Source organism: Amblyomma maculatum, chromosome 10 (assembly GCF_055883805.1).
Source record: "Amblyomma maculatum isolate TAMU_Amacu chromosome 10, ASM5588380v1, whole genome shotgun sequence".
Lineage (NCBI taxonomy): Eukaryota > Metazoa > Arthropoda > Arachnida > Ixodida > Ixodidae > Amblyomma > Amblyomma maculatum.
In genome coordinates, this window is record NC_139353.1 from 99776716 (window position 1) to 99799839 (window position 23124).

The 23124-nt window shown below is 47.2% G+C and overlaps 1 protein-coding gene across 1 annotated transcript in view; it reads left to right on the forward strand.

Moving 5' to 3' along the window:
* The window catches only part of LOC146177107 (signal-induced proliferation-associated 1-like protein 2), a 136282-nt gene extending 113876 nt beyond the window's left edge, over window positions 1-22406 (forward strand). Inside the window, exons 23-27 of the mRNA XM_084583097.1 lie at window positions 3074-3173; window positions 3887-4157; window positions 6234-6475; window positions 14604-14691; window positions 17544-22406. Of these exons, the coding sequence (XP_084439223.1) occupies window positions 3074-3173; window positions 3887-4157; window positions 6234-6475; window positions 14604-14691; window positions 17544-17684 (842 nt within the window). The 3' untranslated portion in view covers window positions 17685-22406. The remainder of the gene's footprint in view (window positions 1-3073; window positions 3174-3886; window positions 4158-6233; window positions 6476-14603; window positions 14692-17543) is intronic.
* The last annotated feature ends 718 nt before the right edge of the window (window positions 22407-23124 follow it).

Below are 23124 nucleotides of genomic sequence, written 5' to 3' on the forward strand. Positions count from 1 at the left end.
GATTAACACATTGGCTATTAACACATCCTCACTGGCGAAGTAACGTTCCGCCTGCGGCTCAACGACGAGAGATCGTGGCCCGTCTCACCTTCGCTGGCTCATGCCTGACTTGTCGAACTTGCAGTGGCACATCTTCGTGCGGCGAGATGTTCGTGCATGGCGATATGCACGTATGCGGCGACACTCACTGGCATGTCGTCAGTGGCTAAGTAACGCTACACCCATGCCCCGTCAGCGGAAGATCTTCGTTGTCACAATCGCTGACTGGTGCCCGACTCAGCACAAGATCGCACAGCACATTGGGAGCGAGATCGCTCAGCACATCAGGATCGTACTCCGCCGATTCCGAACAGAGGCTCGGCTTGGCAGCACCACCTGCTGATAATCACCGCTTCTTCCTTGCTGTGACAGGCTTGCATTTTCGCTTCCCGCGGGCATGCTTCATCTTGAATTTCTTTTCGAATGTGCGATGATTCATTGCACGTGGTCGAAGCCTCGAAATACAAGAAAAGGAATTGGTTTCCAGCGGCGGACAAAGCAGATGCTCCTTGCGCTGGCTGCCATAATGCCGCAGTGTCAGCCAATGAGGACGTGCCTTGCAACGCGCCGCAGCGCCGAGCCAGTGGGGGAGTGGTATTCATTGGCTGCTTTTGCTGCCGTCCTGCAATTTTTCTTCTTTCGTGTGCTTGGTAGCTGGTGGAGAAGGAAGAGAAGGGCTGGGACAAAGAGCCGAAGAGTCTGGCTTTCCAACGATACCAAAATGGCAACGCTTCATGGTGGGAAAGCTGAGCAGTCACGCCGGGAACTTGGCAGCTTTTTCGTGGTTAGGGGCGGATATCTCGACGCCGACACCGACAAATATATTTATTTAGAGTGCTTAGAGTTTGTTTTTTGGTGAAATATTTCAGGCCAACATAGAAATAATGTTGTAGATTCTGAAAAGCGCACTTTTCATTTTTTTTTTTTCCGCGATTTTCGCAATCTGATCTCCGCTTCCCCTTTTAAATTTATGCCAATTCGTAATACAGATTTTTCTTGATTATAAAAGAAAATAGAAATAATGAGCATTATTTTGAAATATGTCATTTCGCTTCATAACCGATTGTTTCCTCTTCCTTTTTATTTGCAGTACCTCCTTCATTTGAATTGTTGTATTTGAGCATTTTGACTCTTTGTACCTATGTTTAGACCATGAACGGTTGTTATCTTTATGTGTTACCTCCCCCCCCCCCCCCCACCTTATGTAATACCCCACCCGGGGCCTTTAAGGGTATAATAAATGATGGATGGTGATGATGATGATGTGCTATTTGAAATTCATAGTTCTGAAATATTTTTACATTGAAAACATTGGAAATCAGCTGGGGAATTTCAAAAAGTTTGTTAATTTAAGAAATTTGTTAATGTGGTGTTCGTAGTAATGAGATTTGACTATATGGGGATTTGCTTAAAACCACTGCACTGATTAGAGCTATTGCAAAATGATGCGTTTTGAAGGCATTTTTTCCTTGTACAGTAGACTCACTAGAATTCTTCTTCATCATCATCATCATCATCAGCCTGATTATACCCACTGCAGGGCGAAGGCCTCTCCCATATTTCTCCACTTAACCCGGTTCTGTGCTAGCTGCATCCACTTGACCCCTGCGAACTTCTTTATCTCATCCGCCCACCTAACTTTCTGCCTCCCCCTGCTACGCTTTCCTTCCCTTGGAATCCAGTTTGTTACCCTAAGCGACCATCGGTTATCCTCTCTTCGCACTACATGTCCTGCCCATGTCCATTTCTTCTTCTTAATTTCCACTAGAATGTCGGTAACTTGAGTTATTTCTCTGACCCACTCTGCACGCTTTCTATCTCTTAATGTTACCCCTACCATTTTTCGTTCCATAGCCCTCTGGGTTGTCCTCAACTAGAATTCTTACTTTCAGTTAATTTATAAAAGGTTCAAATTTTTTGTTGGCTCGCTATGTTTACAATGTATTTAAAGGTCGCTTAATCCAGATACAGCACCTGAGAATTTCATATTTTTTGCTTGTCTATACCATAGAATTATTGGCTATCGTTGCCGCCACTGAAAAAAAATTCGTTTTCATATATCTCTACAAAAGTGAAAAATGTGTGAAAATAAGCACACTCTGGCCGCAAAAAAAGAAAAGTGAAGGCGAAGAAAAGCCTAACAAACAAGTGTTTGAAATGAAACAAAATATTGTCCCGAAGAGCACATTGCTGCTGTTCTGTGGCTTGCTAGCCAGTTCAGTGGAGCAAATTAGAACTAAAAGAACTCATATCCCTCAAAACTTGTGGAAAGGACAACTGTCCCCCTCCGCTTTTCAAAACGGTCATAACTGTGGCCACGAAGATGAAAACAAAGCATAGGAGAAAAAAAAAAGCAAAAGCAACGATATGAAAGTGACGCAAGTGGCAGCGGCCGATTCAAAATTATGCGGCCGCTCGTGTTATTCTTTCCCTGTTCGACTGCCGTGTTTCTACTTGACATTAAACTCGCATTGTACTCATAGCCACATTGAATTCCTGCTAGAGCAATACCTCCACAAGAAGAGAAGGGTGGAAGGTATTGCGAAGTTTTTCTTTGATAAACCAACAAAATCTGTTTAGTAAGTACACAGCTAATTACCAGACAGGATTTTCAAGTCATCACCAACAACTGTGACTTTAGAGAAGGATCTCGGTATTCGGTTATCTGGACAGTTTCCTGGGTCCTTTCATGTCAAAAAATGAGTCTGCAACTTGGATGAAGTATATTTAATTTTTGCATACTTGCTAAAGAGTGATAGCATCAGATCGCATTGCGTCAGCTTGTTTTGGCATGAAACAAAGTACTGTATCACTCAGCGAATTTTACAAAGCACTCGGAAAAGCCTGCAAAACTCGGCAAATTTGAAAACGACCACTCGGTAGCCGCCCTGCATCCTGTACAGCATGGGTTTTTCAAAAGTGACTCACCTAGTCGCTATTTCTGCCCAGTGAAAGGCAACAGGTGTGGAAGTATTTCCTAGTAGTTACTGTAGTCACTTTTGTTTTGTGCTTCTGTTTCCTCCGACCCTACTAGACGAGCTGTCAACGTGCGGCAGCAGCCATCTTGGAAGCCCCCTCCCCCGCCGCGGACTCCCAGAGCGGGCCCCGAACCATAGTCCCAAGATCCGGCTAGGGTGAGACTGAAGCTTTTTCTCTGCTGTGACGCTTTTATCGCACTGGGTTAGGAGGCTTGCCTGATCATAGCTGCTTCTGCACAAAGTTTAGTGAGATGAAGTTAAAGGCACTGAAGAAAATTAGTACCTCTTAACTGTAGTGCCTCCCAAAATGTCTTGTGGGCGTGGCAAGTTTTTCTAAATACATATTTTTGAAATAAGGCTCTCCAGATTTTGCCATTCAGTATATATTTCCTGCAATTGGCTGTGAGAACTCAAGGGCTTGTCCGCAGATCTCCAAGGACATTTTGTATCATCAGTGAGGCATGTATGAAATCAAGGCACCCAGCGCTTCACTAGGGTGCATGGAACGGCATTCTCTGCTGCTGTCACTGATTGAGTGTCAAAAAGCATCTTGCGCAGACTTTGTTTGGGTTCGGAAAAAAATGCATCGCAACTCCTTCGGCATGAGATCTGTCGGAAATGCCGACTACTGCACCTAGCCCGGAATGGTCTAAGATGGCACATTTTCTAGTAAAATACCCGACGTTACCATGGCCTTGTTGATTTGAGCAAATCTCAAGACCTATCAGCGTAATTTTGTTGAAAAATGCATTTTATTTTTGCTTTTACATGTACTGGTGTTGCCCGCTTGAGTTTACGCAACTGTGCGCCTTGTCTCGTGCTTGTTCATTGGGGAAGCATCAGGATGTTGCTTGCTTATTATATTGCAGCTGCCGCGTGGTGAGCAGTGGTAGTGCCGCTGCTGAGGAGGCGGTGCGCAGTCCGTTGGCCAGCCTCCGCCACGCGGTCCCCACCACTCCACGGTCGGCCAGCAGTGGGGCCCACCCGGTGGTGCCCTCGGGTGGTGCGTCGTGGTCGCCCTCGTCGGCCAAGGGTGGTGGGAGCAGCGCGGGCAGCAGTGCGGGCAGTGCGGGTGGCTCCACCTTCCAGGAGGACCTGCTACGGCTCATCGGACCGGACTACCTGGACAGCGACTCAGAGGCAAGGATATGCCACGCGCACTTGCCACCACTTGGTGGGATGCTTTTCATAGATGACACCAATATAGTCAGATATTCAAGTCCAAATTGTTTTCCCATCCCTCTCTAGCCATATACAGTAAAAGCTCGTTAATTCGAACTTCAAGGGACCGGGAAAAAAGTTCGAATTATCGAATGGCCTCGAAAAAACTGACCAAAACCGTTTGTACTACAATAAATGTACCGTATTTAGTCGCGTAACGAACTCGCTCGCATAATGAACCCACCCAGCCCCGATTTGTGCCTACGAATCTGAAAAAAAAAAATAATAATAATAAAGGCGTCAGTCGTTAGCGCGTCCCTCTGTTTCGCGCCTTCACGGTCCACAACACATTTCTTGGCAGTGCGTCAAGATGCTGCGCGGCGATAACGGCGTGTTTATCTTTTGACTTTAGCTCGGGCAGGGGGGAGGAAAGCGAACTTGGCAAAGTGCCAGCGCTTATCCAGTTGTGCAAGCCTGCTTTTCAGTACGTTCGCTTTATCATGCTATGAGCGACTTGGGCGGGTGGCACCGTCTACTGCCACTTCAATCATCGGAGCGAACGGTGCTAAAAGCCGGCATCATGATCGTGGCTGACTCGTGTGCTTCCGTTGACGACTGATGGGTGGAAGGATGGATGGCTATCGCAAAAAAAAAAAAAAGTTTAACTCATAGTGCCTGTCCCAGATCCTTTTATGGGCATTGGCTGGGACCGCGCCGACAGTACTTATCCCTATTTCCAAATTAACAGGGTTGGAATTAACGAGTATTTGGTTGCGAGCTACGGAGGTTGCGCAGAAGAGAGAGCAGGCAGCCGCCGCCGCGCGGCCATGCACTGACCTTGCCGTGGCCGCGTCCCCTCCCTTCAACGCCGCCGGCTGCCACGCCGGTCATGGCGCCATTTAAGTTTTACCCACTCTTCCATGGTTTTACCTGGTTCCTTATTCTGTTCCCGTTTGGGACGTGCGCAGCCTCTAATTATGCCTACCGATCGCGGAGGTGTTTCTTTACCTTTTTTTTTTGGCCGCGTGATGTGCGCCAAGCCGTCCAGACGCGGCGGCGCGTAGTTCGAATTATCCGTAGCGGAACCGACTCGCGTTCGAATTAACGGGCTTTTTTATACACAGATCTCTATGGAGCTTGGCCGGACCAAGTAGTATAGTTCGAATTATCCGAAAATTCGAATTATCGAGTTTGAATTAACGAGCTTTCACTGTACAGTAAAACGTTTTTTGAACAAACTTCAGGCGTCACGATCATGAAAAAAAGGAGGTGCGTAGAATTGAGTAAATATGGTATGTGCCGCCACGACTGGGTGCTTTGATGCGAGCTGGAGAAAGACCCTCACAATAGAGCAGACAAGTCACAGTGCTGCATTGCCTCCAGAATGGGCAGAGAAGAGCAGAGAAAGAAAGTAAAGCCAAACCAGTGCCAAACCAAGGTAAAAAGACCAAACCATTCGTGTCTTGAAATTTGGCACTAACACAACAGTACTGTGGTACTGCGGTAGGTCACATGTTCCTTGGCCTAGCTTGTGCTATTTCGAATGAACACTGCAAAGTGCACTGCGGTTAATCACTACAAGCAGTATTATCAGTTTACATTGCACATGCCATCACATTAAAAGAGATGTGCAGAACGTGTTTTCAAGCTTATTTGTATCTATAGCTATTGCATTCTAGTGACTAAAATGCAGCTTTCAGCAAAAGATAGGTACTTATGAAGGCTAGGAAAGGCTGGAAAACGTAACGTAGGTATTTCCAAACCCTCACCAACTTTCTCTAGCTAATGGTGGTGCATTAAGGCAGTCATCATAAGTCCCCAAGGCTGGGCAATGGTGTCATTTACTTACAGTAAAACCACATTCATTGAGGCACCATTATTTTGCGAAATCGCATGATTCGAACTGTCGATCTATTCCACCAAATGCCTGTGTAAGGCAGTAGTATGAAACAATTTGTGCGCCCCGCAGCTGACAATGATGCCAGCCATCTGTGTCTCACCTGGAACACACCAGGTCCCTCCGTTGTGTCTAACAGGGCCGCTTTGGTTTCTCAGGAGCCCACATGGTGTCCCCTGGGGTCAGCGGAGCGCCCTCAGTCGGGACCAGAGACACCGTCATCCTCGCTGGAGCGAGCGGGCCAACGGCAGGGACTCGCACTTCGCTGCCGCTCATCGTGTCCTTCCACCGCGGAGGACGTCATCCTCACAACTGCACAGCCGGCGCAAGTGATAGCCTGCAGCGACCTCGCACCATCCGCAACGGAGGGCGGAACAAGCAGCTTGATCAACAGCTCAAGGTGCTTCTGCTTATCTCAAGTGCTAGTTCTAGCACTCCAGTTTGTGAGGAGCAGAAATTTCTCACAGTACTGCATCCTTTTCCTTCAAGCTATTATGTACCCGAACAGTATGAGGTCTCAGCAAGTATGCTTATAATTTCGACGAATGCTGAAGTATGATGTATTTACCGACCGACAGATGGCGCACTAAATATACACCAGGGCCGAGCCTGACCGCATGCGATGTGATGCAAGCACAAATTTAGCAACGGTAGAAGTTAGCTTCTCTACTTTTCGAAGATGCTGCTGGGTAAAGAGTCTTAAAGTCGGTGGCTGCCATGACAGCAGAGAGGGTCTGGTATCTTTCACCCCTGCGGTCGGCAGACAGCTTGCGTTGTAAAGTTTATTTCATAGTCATGACAACAGCAGTACAGGTTATGTGGGTTATTCTCGCAAGAATGCGCCACGGGGGGCTAGACGCTACAGTCGCCTTCTAGCCCTGACGTGCAGCCCTAACAGACAGAGCTGTGACCCCCAACCCGCGGCGCGAGAAGTCGCTACTGCGGCATGTTCGAGCCAGAGGGGACAAACACCGAGTTACGTACTTGAACAGTTTATTGTGCTCGAGTAACGGCAAGGAAAATGCACTCAAGAACAACCGCCGTGTAGCAAGCGAATGCCGCGTACGGGGATGAAATCAAACCGCCTAAGGGTGAAGCACGCACAAGGAGTGAGAGGTAGTCTGCTCGCCTGCGTGCGGCTTCCTGCTCACGACCCGCGGCGGTGAGTGCTGAACCGGGAACAGAGGGTGAAGGTGGCGGTCTCCCGACGGGAAATGCTCATCCGTGCGCGTGCACGCCCAACCGTCAAAAGACACCCGGAGTGTTTCGACAGAAGCACTTCTCACCTCGGCTCGGGGAGAGGAGGTTCTCCGGGCAGGCCAGGAGGAGAGAAGGAAACCCGTGTGGTGTCGCCGCGGGAGCCTGGGAGGTTGGCCAGTGTGCCTTTTCCTCGTGGTTCCTCCCTAAGAGCGCACGTGCATAATGACGCGTGTTAATTACGCGCAGCCCTTTATAATGGGGGCAGGAGATTATGAATCCCCACATGGTATAAGCCTATAGACACCAGTAAATCTCATACTATGCACTAGCAGGATCTGACAGCCATTTTTAATAAGTGCTTAGCAATAGCTACGGCACCATTTTTTAAAATCTCGATGGTATGGGATAACACATTTTTGCAGATAGTATGCATTTACCCTTCACTTCTTAAAGCAAACAGGGCTGTACTGTCGTCACACACTGCACAGTGTGTGAAAATAAATACAGTACAATCTCGTTAATTCGAACTTCAGGGGACTGGGGAAAAAGTTCGAATTAACCAAAGTTCGAATTATCGAATGAAGACGAAAAAATTGCAACAAAACATTCAATTGCTGCAGATTTATTTGGAGAAAAACTCGGAAGTGATCGCCAGCCTTTGACACGAAAACTGTGCGTCAACTACGATTTTGCGCAGTTCTATGAGATGCTTCACTGCGTGAATGCTGTTGCGAGCCTCCAGGTACAATTGTTCCAGAACGGCAAGAGCCTCCGTGGCCTCTCTCACCGTGCGGTGCTGTACTTGTGGCAGCTGCTCACATGCGGTGTCGTCCTCCAAGGATTTGTCATCCGAGGCACCAAGCACTTCTTCGACAATCTCATCCTTCGTTAATTACCCAGCAACGGCCACACCCGCGTCTATGTTGGTATACAGTCGACGACCGATTTTTCGGACTCTCAACGGACCGTGAAAATGTCCGAAAAATCGGGCTGTCCGAAAAACCAAATGTGCACCAAAAAATGGAGCGTGGCGCTTCCATGTTAACAGGTCCGCCTGAATTTCGGCGAGAGTCGTAGTGTCGCCGTAAGCCGACGAAAGGGTTGTGACCGCTTGCATCAGCTCAGCTTGCGTCGGCTGTGCTGCTGCAGGTGAATTGTCATCTTCGTCGCTCTCCGACTCTTCAAGCACTTGATGAATAATTTCGGCATCTGTGAGCCCAGTTCACAGTTCCAACTCGTGGTCCACGTGTGCGAACTCTGAAAATGAGACGGTCGATGGAATTTCGACACCTGCAGTGTGAAGGTCGTCAACAAGCTTTTCACTGCCCGACAGCTGCTCGATGACGTTCTCCTCGTCCAAAGCAGCCTACTCGTCTTTCAGGACAAATCCCCATGGCGGAAGCGATTGCATAACGTTGAGAGTGCCACTGACTTCCACGCATCGGCGAGCATACTAAGTGCTCCAAGCAAATCGACACAGTAGGTTTTCCCACTGTCGAGGCACACCACCACACGCGAGAGCGTGACCGATAGTTCACCTTGAGGTTTTGGATCACACCTTGATTCATCGGCTGCAGGACACTTGTCGTGTTCGGTGGCAAAAACTCGACGTGCACAGCCTTCAAGTTGTGAATGTGCCCGTGTGCAGTGCAGCTGTCTACGAACAACAAAACTCGGCGGCCTTCTTGGTCAAACTTACGGTCCAGTTTTCGCACATAGCTTTCAAAAAGCTGCTGCGTTATCCACGCCTTCTTGTTAGCCTCATACAAGACAGGCAGGGTCTTTACACCTTTGAAGCACCTTGGGGCTTTCGACTTGCCGATGACAAGCATCGGCAGTTTTTCTGTCCCCGACATTTTGCTGCCGACCAAAACTGTAACCCGCTCCTTACTCTGTTTTCCACCATGGCAGGGGTCACCAGCAAAGGCAAGGGTCTTCTCCGGCATAAGCTTAAAAAAATGTCTGGTCTCGTCGCAGTTGAACGTGTCATTCGGCGAGTACTCTTGTAAGAGCGACTGCAGCTTCTCAGAGCGGTAGTCCGCGACAACACTCAAATCAACAGCTGCACTTTCGCCGCACAGTTCTTTAAAACTGAGGTCGAAACGCTTCTTGAAATTTCGTAGCCAGCCGTCGCTCACCTTAAAACCTTCAGTGTTCATTTGAAGCGCCATCGTCTCAGCTTTTTGTTTGAGGAGGCCACCGGAGACAGGAACCTGGCTGGCCACTGTTGACTTGAGCCATACTATGAGGGCCTCCTCGAGCTTTGGGTAGGTGCCTTTGCTTACATTCTTCTGATGACACCCAGTCGACTTCTCTGCTGCTTCTAAAATCTTCTGCTTGTTCTTCATGTAGTCCGAAATGGTTTGTCTCGAAATCTGGAACTCTTTAGCGACATCTGCCTGTGATCGGCCACCTTCCATGAGCTTCACAATAGCCGCTTTCTTCGCCATCGACATGGTGAGATACTTGCCTCGCTTCATGGGTGCCTTCGAGGCCGACAACAACATCGATGATTGCTTCTCCATTACGAACCACTGGATCACAACACCGACTCCGTCGAGTGCCTTCTCGCTGCCACGTTGCACGCAAAAAAGAAAAAAAAAAAGCTCCTTATAAAATCCGGAACAGCTTCAGAACTGAAGCTGATACAGTTAAATGCGAGCCACAGTAGCAACCACGGTAGCGACAGAACGCAGAACAATCACGGCTAGGCCTACTCGCTACGCTCTGCAACGCACGTGAAAGGCACAGCAAACACAGAAGAACAAGCAGTCGAAGTGATCAAGCTAAAAGAAAAAAAAAAAAGCACTCCAGCAGCGACGTTGTTCCGGAAGCGGAAGCTGCTAGGCGAATAATATAGCCTCGATCCAGTCAGCTTAGCAGAGGAGCGGCATGCAAGATTGGCACCAGTTTCGAGGCTATAGAAGAAAAAAGTAAACAAACAAGATGGCGGCGACACCGCTCAAAATGTGTGGCATTTGGCCCGGCTGACACTTAAAATGTCCGAAAAATCGATTAGCCCTCCCTAGAGTGTCCGAAATTTTGAGCCAGGTAATACATTGACTTTATAAGGTACATTAAAAGCTCGTTAATTCGAACTTCACGGGACCAGGAAAAAAGTTAGAATTATCCGATGTTCGAATTATCGAATGGCCTCGAAAAAACTGACCAGAACCAATTGTATTGCGGTAAATATACCATATTTAGTCGGGTAACGAACCCACTCACCCCGATTTGTGCCTACGAATCTGGAAAAAAAAAATAAAAAGGTGACAGTCGTTAGGGCGTCCCTCCATTTCCCGCTGTCACGGTCCACAACACATTTCTTGGCTGTGCGCCAAGATGCCGCGCAGCGATAAAGCCGTGTTTATCTTTTGACTTCAGCTCCGGCAGGGGGGAGGGAAGCGAACTTGGCAAAGTTCCAGCGCTTGTCCGGTTGTGCAAGCCTCCTCTTCAGTATGTTCGCTTTATCACATAACTGGGGCGGGTTCCTTCTACTGCTGCCACTCCAACCATTGGAACGAACGGTGCTAAAAGCCGGCTGACTCGCGTGTGTCCGTTGACGACTGATGGTTGGAAGGATGGATGGCTATAGCAAAAAAAAAATAATAATAAAGTTTAACCCATCGTGCCCGTCCCAGGTCATAGCCTTTTATGGGCGTTGGCTGGGACCGCGGCGACAGTACTTACCCCTATTTCCAAATTAACAGGGTTGGAATCAACGAGTATTTAGTTGCGAGCTACGGAGGTTGCGCAGAAGAGAGAACAGACAGCCGCCGCCGTGCGGCACTGACCTTGCCGCGGCCGCCGTCCCCTAGCTCCCGCCGCGCCGGTCATGGCGCCATTTAACTTTTACCCACTCTTCCATGATTTTACCTGGTTCCATCTTCCGTCCCCACGCAGCCTCTAATGATGCCTTCCGATCGCGGAGGTGTTTCTTCACGTTTTTCTTTTTTCTCCGCGTGATGTGCGCCAAGCCGCCCAGACGCCGCGGCGCGTAGTTCGAATTATTCGTAGCAGAACCGACTCGCGTTCGAATTAACGGCCTTTTTTATACACAGATCTCTATGGAGCTTGGCTGAACCAAGTAGTGTAGTACGAATTATCCGAAAATTCAAATTATTGAGGTTCGAATTAACGAGCTTTCACTGTATGTCCTGGGGCCGGCAAAAGGTCCGAATAATCAAGCATGTCCGAAAAATTGGGTGTCCGAAAAATCGGTCGTCGACTGTAGTCCTCAAGACGCACTTGTTTAGGAAGCGAGTCTTAAAAACGATCGTCACCAGACAGTGCATCGGCGCACTCGTCAGTAGCGCGAACTGGTTCGTCTGCACCAGACTGAATAAAGCCGCAGTGACGGAAACAGTTGACGATCACCTGCGGTGGCGTACTGTCCCACTCATAGGCTAATATGTGCACGACGCTGAGAAGCGACACTGAGAAGCTCTCTAGCCTTCCAATTCTCAGTGACTTTGTCATCGATTGTAGCTTTTTCTTCGCACTCGCTTTTGAGTACAAGTCCATGTCTCTCCTTAAAATGACTCAGCCAATCATCAGATGCTTTAAAAGTAGTAACCCCCATCTTCAGGGCAAACCTTCCAGCCTGCGCACAAACCATTGGGCCGCATAAGGGCAGCAGTGCGCTACGAGAGTCGCCAATCCATTGCAGGACGGCATCCTCCACCTCGGGATGTGCTGCTGTTCGCAGACACATTCGCCTCTTGTCAAACTTTTCACTCTCATATGCCTGTATAATCTCAGATTCCATCTCCACGTACGTTGACAAAGTGCTCTTCTTCACGTTGTATTTGCGCATAATTTCTTGCCGTGACAGCCCCTCTTTCAAGGCGTTCAAGATCTCCATTTTCGTGGTCAAAGTCCATCGCTGGGCAGTATTTCGATCACTTCTGAGTGGCCATGATGTTGCTGAGCTCTAGCAGAACTGTACTTGACAAGAATGAGCCTGGAAAACAATGCAAATGCGGAACAGCGCACACAAAGAACAAAGCAAGATGAGCGCATAGACGTGGCACGAACAAAGTGAGACAAGTGCGTAGCCTCGGCTTGTTGGAGCACGAAACCACGTGAACTCGCTGCCGACTAAACACACACGTGGGCCAGTAAGCGTCTGAATCGACCAGCGACTCTGCTCGGTTCGGCTAGCTAACTGCACACGCACGTGGGCCAGCCAGCGTTCGAAACGACTGGCGGCTCGGTTCGGCTAGTTGACTGACTTGCAGCCAATAATCTCTGCCGGCTCTGACTGGCGGGCTTTCAGAAACCGAAACTAGCATCCGGCAACCCTGTAACTGCTGTCGGGCTCACTAAACAAGTCGAGAGTGCGTTTCAATAAATTCATCGTGCATTTCGGGCTTCTGGAATATATTTTCATGATTATTTATTGTGAAAGTCGTACTTTGGTATGCCTGCGTCGCGGAAGTTAGGCCGAATTAATCGGCACGAGAGTATATCAGCGTTCGAATTATTGAGCCCCAGACTCTATATAAGGTAGTTCTATGGGCGCTGGCCAGGACCAAGCCGGCTGTTCGAATTATCCGATTTTCCGAATTAACGGGGGTCGAAATAACTGGATTTTACTATAAATACCCAATACGTCGAACCTCGTTATAACGAAGTAGTACGGAGTGCGAAAATTTGTTCGTTATATCCTATATTCGTTATAAAAGTGTGCGCCCAAATTCCTGTAAATAAGTTTGCTAATAAAACGAAACAAAACGTCCACTAATATGGACAACACAAAGGTGCGAAAATGCACAATTTTGTAATTAAAAGCTTAGCATTGGCATGAAATCTCACTTTTCCTTGCGTGTTGGAGAGCAAAAATTAATACCAAGAAGGGATGTTGGCTCCGCGCACAATTTCCACGACGGGGCCAATGATATCTCGGGGGAGCGTAGCGCGCACGCACGTGTCGGCCGGAGTGGCAGAGGCATGGCAGGGGCATGGCAGGGGCTCACGCCATGACGAGGCAATGGTGATGACATGCCAGTCACATGCCTGTCAGCCATTGCATGGCCGGACTCTAGCTGCGGCGGCGGCGACAACGCTCGAGTCCGGTTATGGTCGTTTATGACCAAGGCCATGGGCTGTTGGTGCTAGTTTTCGTCTCCGCCGCTAGATGATGTGGCACGCAAACGCGTGGGTGATTTAAACGCACTTTGACGGGGGGCGATTCTATTGATTTAAGAATTGCGTTTCTTGAAAGTTTTTCCGGCTTCTTTACGCATTTTATGCCGTTATAAAGTATAAAAACTGCTTCGTTATAATTGATATAGCTTTAAATTTTGATACTTTCTTTTATTATACAAAAATAACTCCATAGAAATAAACCACAGACCACAGTTCTATATAATTCAGGCTGAGGAGGTCTATTGCAATGATTGTTGACTGTGTGAGTCATGTCTTGACTCAATCCCTTGTCCGAAATTACTGCAGCTCGCTCGCCCATATCCGAAGTAACGAGCGTTCGATGCCGTACTCTTACACTGGGGTCAGCCAGGACTGCACTGCTATGTATTTCTGAAAAAAGGTCAAATTAACGAGATTTTACTGTACTTTCCTCTTGAGGGATATTGGTAGATTTCTATCTGTCAACTGAGAGTGCATGCTAAAGCCATTGCGCCCTATATTCCTGTCTACTTGATTCTTTCACTCTCGTGGGCTGGATCTATGGTCACTGCCTTTTGTAGGCTGTTCTCTTCGGAGACTGTTGGTGTAGTACACAGGGTTTAATCTGCTGGACCAGCACCTGGGTTCTGAGGGACACTGTAGTCGAGGGCTCCAGACTAATTTAGGCCAGCTTGGGACCCTTCACATGTGCTGATATCTCACAGCAGGCATGCATCTTCGTGCATTTTTACCCTCCCTGAAACGTGGCTACGGCCGCTAAGATCGAACCCATGACCTTGATATTCTCTTCTAAATTCCAGAGCCACTGAGTTGTCATGGCAGGTCAAAATTATACTGTTTCTACCACAGTAGGAAAGGAAATTAAAAGTGTATAGCCTAACAGTGTGACAAATACTTTAAAGGTAACAGGAGCTTAATTAAGTCTGCAAAATATAGCGATTCTTTATAATTTACTTAAATCCTAGTTTTCTTTGCATTGTACCCCACTGCTGTGGCCTGTTGCTCGATTCTCAGTCACATTCAAAATGTTTTCTTGCAAAGCTGCATTTCTCTTGTGGGCTGTGTGTGCACGGATTTCATGTTCTCCTTGCACTCAGTGTTCGTCATTTATATTTAATTATTATTATTCATTTTCTTCTGTTTTCTCTCTCTCTCCTGCCGTTTGTGAACGACTCCAGTACCGCCAGCAGCAGCGTAAAGCAACCGGAGCAGCGACTTCAAGATCTCGAAGACAAAGTGGTCAAACTTCAGGAGACCCTAGCGCAGGCAAGTTCCTCATTTGGCGAGGGGATGCCTCTCGGCAATGCCCAATGCTTTTGAGTTAGGAAAAGACACCAATCTATCACTTGCATTGCATTCAAAAGTTGCATCGCTGAAGTACCGAAATTGTGGGTGCGTTCGATTTTTAAGACTTTCGTGCTGCAATTTCAGGCATATCTTAAAGGCAGCGGGCCTCATTTGAGACTCGGAGACTCATTGGTCACAACTTCTTACTCAGTTTCCCAGACAGCTCTGCCATCAACTGTGCAGCCACTGTACTGCTCCTACATTGGAACCCGATTGATTTGAATCTCATGGAGGATCGATGATTAGAGTCAGTAAAGCACAGTTGAAACAAGATGGGAGTCATTTGAAATACTGGGCCTGGCATTCTACCACACTGCATGCACGTGATCATGCACTTGGGTATTCATGAGTCATCTATGAGCTTCAGCAGTACTTGCGGTCTGGTAATTTCAGTTTTTTTTTTATGCACACGGACGGTCTCATGAGGTGCATAGGCAGTGTCTTGCAGGTAAGCTGATATTGTGAGAGGAGACTGGCGATGTGGTGTGTTCAAAATGTGTGTCGCACACTCGCGACCAGCTGTGCCCCGACATTTTTCTGTGTGATTTCCAACAGTAACTGGCACTTCGCCTCGCATCTACTCGAGCCATTGGTACTAACTGTCACAGTTGCATATGGGTTTCAAGTTTGTTTTTCGCTCATGAGCACCTGAAAGGCCAGCGATTCAGTTTACTATAGCGGGGTTCTACTCAACTGCTTAACTGCTATTTTTTTATAATACAGAGTTCATGAATTGGTTTCGCATTTCCCAAAGGTGTTCGCCAGGGTGCAGGAGCTTGCATGCTGTCATAAGATGATTAATCACAAATCATCATCATTATCTGGCTGCAGGGCTGAGGCCTCTCCCATCCACTTGACCTCTGCGAACTTCCTAACCTCATCCGCCCACCTAACTTTCTGCCGCCCCCTGCTATGCTTTTGTTCTCTTTGAATCCAGTTGGTTACTCTTAGAGACCATCGCTGTACATGTCCTGCCCATGCCTATTTCTTCTTAATTTCTGTTAGAATGTCAACTAGAATTACATACTTTTAAACAGCCCCTAATCACAAGTCTGAGTGCTTTTGTATTGAACTCATTCAGAATGGGAACTAGTTTTTTTATTGGTTTTTCTAGTCAGATGTCTCATCAAGATTTCCTTCCTAAATGCTAGCAAAATAGAGGTCATCATCAAGCCATTGGATGTACAAACTGTACACACATTCCTGCATGCAGTCAAACCCCGATATATCGAATTCGAAGGCAATCATGAAATAGTTCGATATATCGATAATTCGATAATACAGAAATCGGCTTGAGACACCACTTGCGATCATGATTTGTCGCGTAATCAACCCACTCGCATAATGAACCCACTCCCCACTTTTGCCCCCGAGAATTTGAAGAGAAAAAAAAAGTTTTCGGTGGCGCGTCCCTTCGTTTCGACCATCGCATCCACAGTTCACTTATTGGCAGCGCGCCAAGATGCTGCACAGCGATAACGTCATGGCGTTTATCTTTTGACTATACTTTTCATAGATCCTGCGGTGGCAGGGAGCGAACTTGGCACAGTGCCTGTGATGGCTTGATTGCACAAGCCTGGTTTGATTTATTGCGCTGTGCTTGGGTTTGGCATAGTCCACTGCCACAAAATCATTGGAAAGTGTGATAGCTGCAAATGCTGTTTGCAGCGAACAGTGCTAAAAGGCAGTGTCATGATCGTCGCAGCTGACCGCATGCTTTCGTTAATTCATAAATGCTGCTTAACGTCCGCAGCCGCCATAGATTACGCTGCACCGCACGTTCAGCACGGCAAGTAATGACAACTCTCGCAAAAAGAAAAAAGAAAGAAAAAGAACTGCTGCCTCTGAGCGTCCGCAGCCGCGGTAGCTTACGCATGTACAGCACGACTACACGAGACGCGCATCACACTTCAGCCGTCATGCTCATGGTGTTCACAACACGGAGTGGAGAAGCATCTGCCACGGACCGAACTGGCTTGTCCTTGCATGCGTAGTGTGTTCTGCTGTGAACAAAGACCAGGAAAGAGAGAGGAAGGGGAAAGATAAAGCTCGCAGAAGAGTGGGCACACCCTTGCGCTTCACTCTATTGCGTTTTTCTCCTCTCCTGAACACCACGGCTGCATTGGTTCCCTCTCGTTCCTTCACGCACATGGCTTGCAAACGTCACGTGCTGGCACGCGGCAAACAATCACCGCAGATGCGTGCGCCATTGGGGAAAGGGCACGGCTGCCCTAGACCAGCCGTCGCCGAACTGTGCACTCGCATTCCTTCCGCGCTTGGCTTGAAAATGTCATGCGGCAAACGGCCAAGAGTGATGCGATCATCTTTGGGGAAGGCGCACCGTCCAATGCGTAGTGCAGAGATCGATACATTGAATGGACTGGTGAAATTGAGCTCGGCACGACGCAGCTTTCTTATACTTTTACATAGGATTTTCAAGGGGATATTCCGTCAGTTCGATATAACCAAAATTCGAATTATCCGGGTTCAATATATCCGAGTTCAACTATATATCTGAAACCTTACGTGCATGGCTCGACGTTCATTTCACAATGATGGAATGCATGAAATGTCTAATGGATGCATTTTTTTCTCTCTCTCTCCAACGGCTTGCAAAGTTGAATCTTGGATGGATTGTTTGTGAGTCTGGCTCGCATTTATTACAAAAAAAGAAAGAAAGAAAAGATGACCTTCGAGGTGCATGGAGCTGAGGAGTTTTCAACAGAAATGACTCGAAAATTCTCTTTCTCTCTCTCTCTCTGTGCCTGCAGGAACAGCATAGGAAAGCCAGCCTCGAGCATCAAGTCCGTCAGTTGCAGCAAGAGAACCATCGACTGCACGAACAGTCCGAGACGGCCAGTGCCCAGCTCCGCCGTTTCACGGACTGGTTCTTTGGCAACTCAGACACATAGTGATGGAGAGCACTGCAAGACACCAAACAAAAAAACCATCATCACCCACTAGCCATTTCTCATGCTGTCCTTCCGATCAGGGCCGCAATGGAGTCTGCTTGGCACAACGTTGTTGTTGCTGCTTCTTCGCTGCACTGACACCTTTCATCTCTGTCACGTTGAACCTGTGTGGACTGTTGTTCATCTCATTGCTGGAGCCAGGTCCCAGGACTTCTTGCGCCATATCTGGGCTTAGGGCAAGCTCGCAGATTCTATCGGAGACAAATGTTCAAGTTTTGTGTTGACCGGCGTTGATATGACTGGTCCGTGTACAAGTTTGAAGATGGCAGAGGTCATCACAGTTATGTGCATTGGTGGCCATTCGCTTCTCAACACTGCGGGCTTGGCTTGGCTAGAGTTGTCTCGGATCTGACTGGGTCACAACTGCCCGGCCCTCAACCAGAGAACTGAGAACCCTATCTCATGTGACCATCCGTGGTCACGTGCTTTGCTTGGTGACAGCTTGGAAGGGGGCGTGTGGGGATGCACTTGGCAAGGACTATATGATTGTTACCAGGTGTGTTGTAGCATCGAGACTCTTTGATGTTGACACACACGTTTCCCCGCAGCCGTGCCAAGTGACGGCTAGCATTGGGTCAACTCAGCCTGACCGTTCTTTACTTTAGAGGGAGAGAAAAAAAAAAGAAAAAAGCAGCAACTCACCATGTAAGTGTTGTCTATATTCCTTTAGACGTTGCATATTCGTGTTGTGTCCGTTCTCCCTCCCAGCCGCAATGGGCGGGCGTTGTTGTTGTGCGTACTCAACCTGCCTATGCGCGCTATTTGCTCTGCTGTACTTTTACCGTAGCGACGAAATGTTCTCACTTTTTTTTTTCTCTCAGATGTTGCATCTTGAATGGTAGTGCTTGCTGAGGCCTGTCGCGTGTGAACCCAGCTTGGGAGGGGACACGGTTTCGTAACGAGTTCGGCATTGGGCCCGACTGCTGCTTACATGCCAGTTCGATTGCCTGATGTTCTCGAGTAGCCAAGGCGCGCAAGCCAGCCAACGTGCGTGCGCACAACGAGAACGAAGCTCAAAAGTGATCATTTTTGTCCGTGTAAATCGCGCGTGTGTGTTTCTTGGCATTATTCATGGTAATTCGAAACCAACATGTGGTGCGTCGCAGCCTAGCATTTAATGTTGAGTGTTAATAGCAACGTAGAGATAACTGGTCCAACTGTCTTGTTGGTACGGCAGTTCTTTTTTTCTCCTAATCTTCTTTCCCCTTTGCAGAGTTTACAAAGAGCCAGTGGTGCTACCAGAAGTACTCTGGAAAAGATGAACGTATGTACGACAAGAAAGTAGCATTCGTGGGACGGTCTCGTTGATAAATGCTCATTTCGTGTGCTTCCACCTAAGTGCAGTCGCTCATTGTATTCAGGCTTAGCTAGAATATTAGCTGGTATGCTTCCGAATGTCCAAATAGTGTGTAGCGTGAGGCAGAGTAGTTGTACGAGGAGGGAAACGGCAGAAATTGGGCGAGGCGCAATGACGCGGGCTTTAGCAGATTAGCTTTATTGAGGCAGGCTGACGTATGGGTCCGTAATCCGAGTTTACGTCGTTATCGAAAGTGTCGTTATCTTCCCGACCTCGAGTCACCACTTCGTGTTTCCATCAGTGAGACTACTCGACGTCGGGGAGATAACGATGCAAACTCGCAATACGGACCACGGTCAGACGAGACCGCGCAGTGATCAGCGAGAAAATTCTCAGTGGCTTTGTCTTGTTCTATATTTCGGCTACTATTTTTCTTTCAGTACAATTATGAAGCAGCTAGCTGATCAATGCATCTCTCAATGTATTGGCTTTAAAACACTAGCCTTGCTTTAAATTCTGGTGCAAGTGCGATGCTGAGTAATTTTCTGTAGTTTATAGGTGTTTGAAGATTTACGGATGAAATTTTTTTTCTTGGGACATTCCACGATGTCTGGTTCAAAACGAATACACCTGCCGAGTTTCACCTTGGGCTGATTCAATCATGAATAAGTGTGTTGCTTTGCCTTTCTCATGTTGTTCCTGTCTCGGCTCGCTGAACCCCCGGTGTTCAATTTGAAAGGTTTACATTTTTTTTTTACACTTCAACATCGTTTTTTATTTAATAATTTTTTTTACACTTACTCTTGGTGATCTTATGCTTCCTGTACATTGTAGTGTTCATTGCATCCCCGGTCAGACATTCGCATTTCTCAATGCTCGTGAAATTTTTCCCGTTTTGATAAAGAATGAATTTGCAAGCCACTACTAATTGATATGTTGTTGGTGAATTAGTGTATGGGGCCGTTGACACTTTATGGAATTCTTGGTTTTTAGATGCTAGTGCTCCATTTTCTTGCCCTCCTGACAGGCCAAGGTGGCCATCTTGTTTGGGTAGCTTACATGTAATTAAAAGTGTAGATAGAATTGTCCCACAGTGGTGTTGTCACGAAAGAGTGTAGCTTAAATGTGCATTTTGTTTCTGCCTTATCTGATGAAATGGTCTGTATAGTACGGTTCTCGATATAATGTTGCGCTAGAAAAAGGTCCTGCTAGTGTTTATGAGCAGGATGCTTTAAGGATGCGTTTACATTTTCAGTCGATTCCAATGCCCTGTTACCTTTTTCCAGCTTTTAAAGTCAGGTTCTTTGTTTTCAAAACATTGTCTGTGCATTCCATCTACTACATGGTGTCGGATAGTATTTGAGCACGCAAGTTCTGAAGCAGTCTATTCCTAGAGTGTGATCATCATAAGCCAAATGGTCTCTACAAATGTTGCAAAACTGTTTTTTAAGGGCATTTCTTGCGGCGCTAAGTGTGTGTTTTGAAACATTGGCCATTCGGCTGTAATGCATTTAAGAAACACTCCACATCGCGTATACCACATTAGAAGCTGTGTCGTGATCATTCCCAAGAATTGTATTTTTTTTTTTTTTTTTTATGTCTAACTGGATATTTTTCATAGTTCATGCAACTTGCAGTTGGTATACTCGCTTTCAAAGCCCCCTCAAGCTCGCAGTGTAATACCTCAGCTTGTGTGGAATGGTTGCCATCCATTCTTTTTTTTTGGCTTCTCTTTGTCTGTCTTTTGGCACGCTTAGCATATGCTGGCTAGGAGCGATGTCTTCATTCTGAGGCTAACCCCTGGCTTTTCGCGCATCGAGGCTGAGGAGAACTGCACATGCTCAAAATGGTGTTGCTGTTTTCTAACACCACACTCCCTCTTTTGTTTCCTCTGTTTTTTTTCTTCACTTCCGAGTCTCTTCGCCTTTTCCAGGACTCGGATCTGATGCTGCCATTTTGCCGTCCTTTTTAACAAGGTCCCGAAGGAGTGGCGAAAACAGGCTGGCCACTTGCCGCGACTGCTGCCCACCCCGATGCCTTATCTGAAAAGCCAGAATTTGCGTTAGTTATGCTGGTCACTGCCAGCTGCTTTCTTTGCCTCTAGTTACCTCTCAAAAGTGCTTGAGAGAGCTTTGAATTCTGTGAAAGAGGGCTGCGAGGAACTTTGCGAGGGTGTCGCCATCATTGACTTGCACCCCCACTGTTTCCACCACTGTTTCGGGATCCTTTTACGAACATCGAGAAATCAGTATAGTTTCTCATACTCCCCGTGCATTGAAGGAGTTGGCCAGAGGTGACAATCTGCTTTCAGGTGACAAGTGTGGCATGAAATAAATATGTCTTTGCGTGGTTTGCCCCCCCCCCAGCAATTTATCGATTTGGCAGCTACATTTCCCACAGTTGCCTCAGAAATAAGTGTTGCCCAATGGTGTAACATTTTTCAGTACACCGTGAACATGCACGGCAGTGTATGTGCTGTTGTAGCATCCGTTGAGTCGGATAAGTTGTGGGCTCTGTTATGGATGGCTCTAGCATGTGGCTGTAAAGGTACTTATGTCACTGAGGTGTTGCACGTCACTCCGTGGATCCAGCACACTTAACCATCATGTTGCCTTCTGTGTTTGAATCCTTGAAATGGTGAACTCAGTGCCATTATGTTGTCTTCTGTCGTAGCATCCTTGGAGACGCCATGTGTGTGCGGCCAGTTAGGCGATGCATTGGCTGACGTCTTCTCTCTTTTTTTTTTTTTTGCTAGAACCTATGATGCAAGGGATGCGTAGCATGGTGGAAGCGATGTCATGTTCACCTCGTTTAGTTTGAAGCTGTTTACACTGGCTGGATTTTCTCGGTGTTCAAACACGTTTGTGACAAATGTTCAGCGTGAACCTCTTATATGTGATTGTGCAGCACATGAGTGACGAAAGGTAGGGCCGCAATTTGGCTTGGAGTGCACACGTAATCTTTGGCAAGTGGAACGTTGTACAGAGTTTCTATAGCATCGACCTTGTGTTGTCTCCGTTGTTTTAGTTGACCGCAAGTTCTCTTTTTCAAAGGAGCGCATGTTGTGTGCATGTAAGGTTTGCTGTTTTCCCTCAAACTTGCGCCGCGCCCCTCGTTTACATCTTCATAACGCTACTTCCTGTAAAATACCTCAACTCTCAAGACATTGTGAATTTTATGATCGCTTGTTTTTACACCACCATTGACGTGCGACATTCGTAGGTTATTGTGCATTCTTATTTACTTCTCTTTCTCTGACTGTTTACCCTTGAAAGATGTCATAAAAAAAGATGTTCCCCATATCTCCCCATCCCCGATTTTTTTGTAGAAAAGCAATAATAAAAGTAGCCAAAGATGCGTTGAAATCACTTCTATTTTGTCTTTCCTGTCTGTATTGCACCAAATGAATCATGCTGATGCATCTTTTTGAACTGGTAAGCCTAATTAAATCACAAGAGGGGAACATGTGTTTATAGTATCAGACCGGTCAACTTTAAGGAGTTTAATGAGGGAGAGGTACATCTGGGCTATTCCCGTCTGGCATTGCTATGGCGGTGTGTTCGACCTGGATTGCCATGGACTGTTTTCGCCGCTTTTCCTCTGGTCCCAGTACCTCTTTATAAACCCCCCCCCACTTCTTACTGAAGCCACATTATCTTGCCACAGTGCAAGGTTTGCCCAAGGGGCCCAAACCTGCTGCAGTCTTCTGGCCATCTTCCCCTACCTCCTACCCCTTCTTCTCTTCTACTTACCTTCCTATCCCCTCTCACCGTGTGGGTGTTTATGGCAACATTTTATGGCCAGGTTTTGCCGTAACGGGCACTATCTGCATAATAATGTGAATCGTAATTCACCTACATGTGGTCATTTAGCAAGGTACAAAGTTACACTGTAGAATGTAATTCAGCTTGTTTTGCGGAGCTTCACATTCAGTCTTTACAAAGGTGGTGACTTGCGCAGCTTTATTTCGCTGTCAACGGTGGCTGTGACACATGAGTAAAGCGAATGCTTCTAGCTTGCTGCCTACAAAGCTTTAATTTTTCTTCTGTCATCACATTCTCTTCACTGCGCTGCGCTACTCAC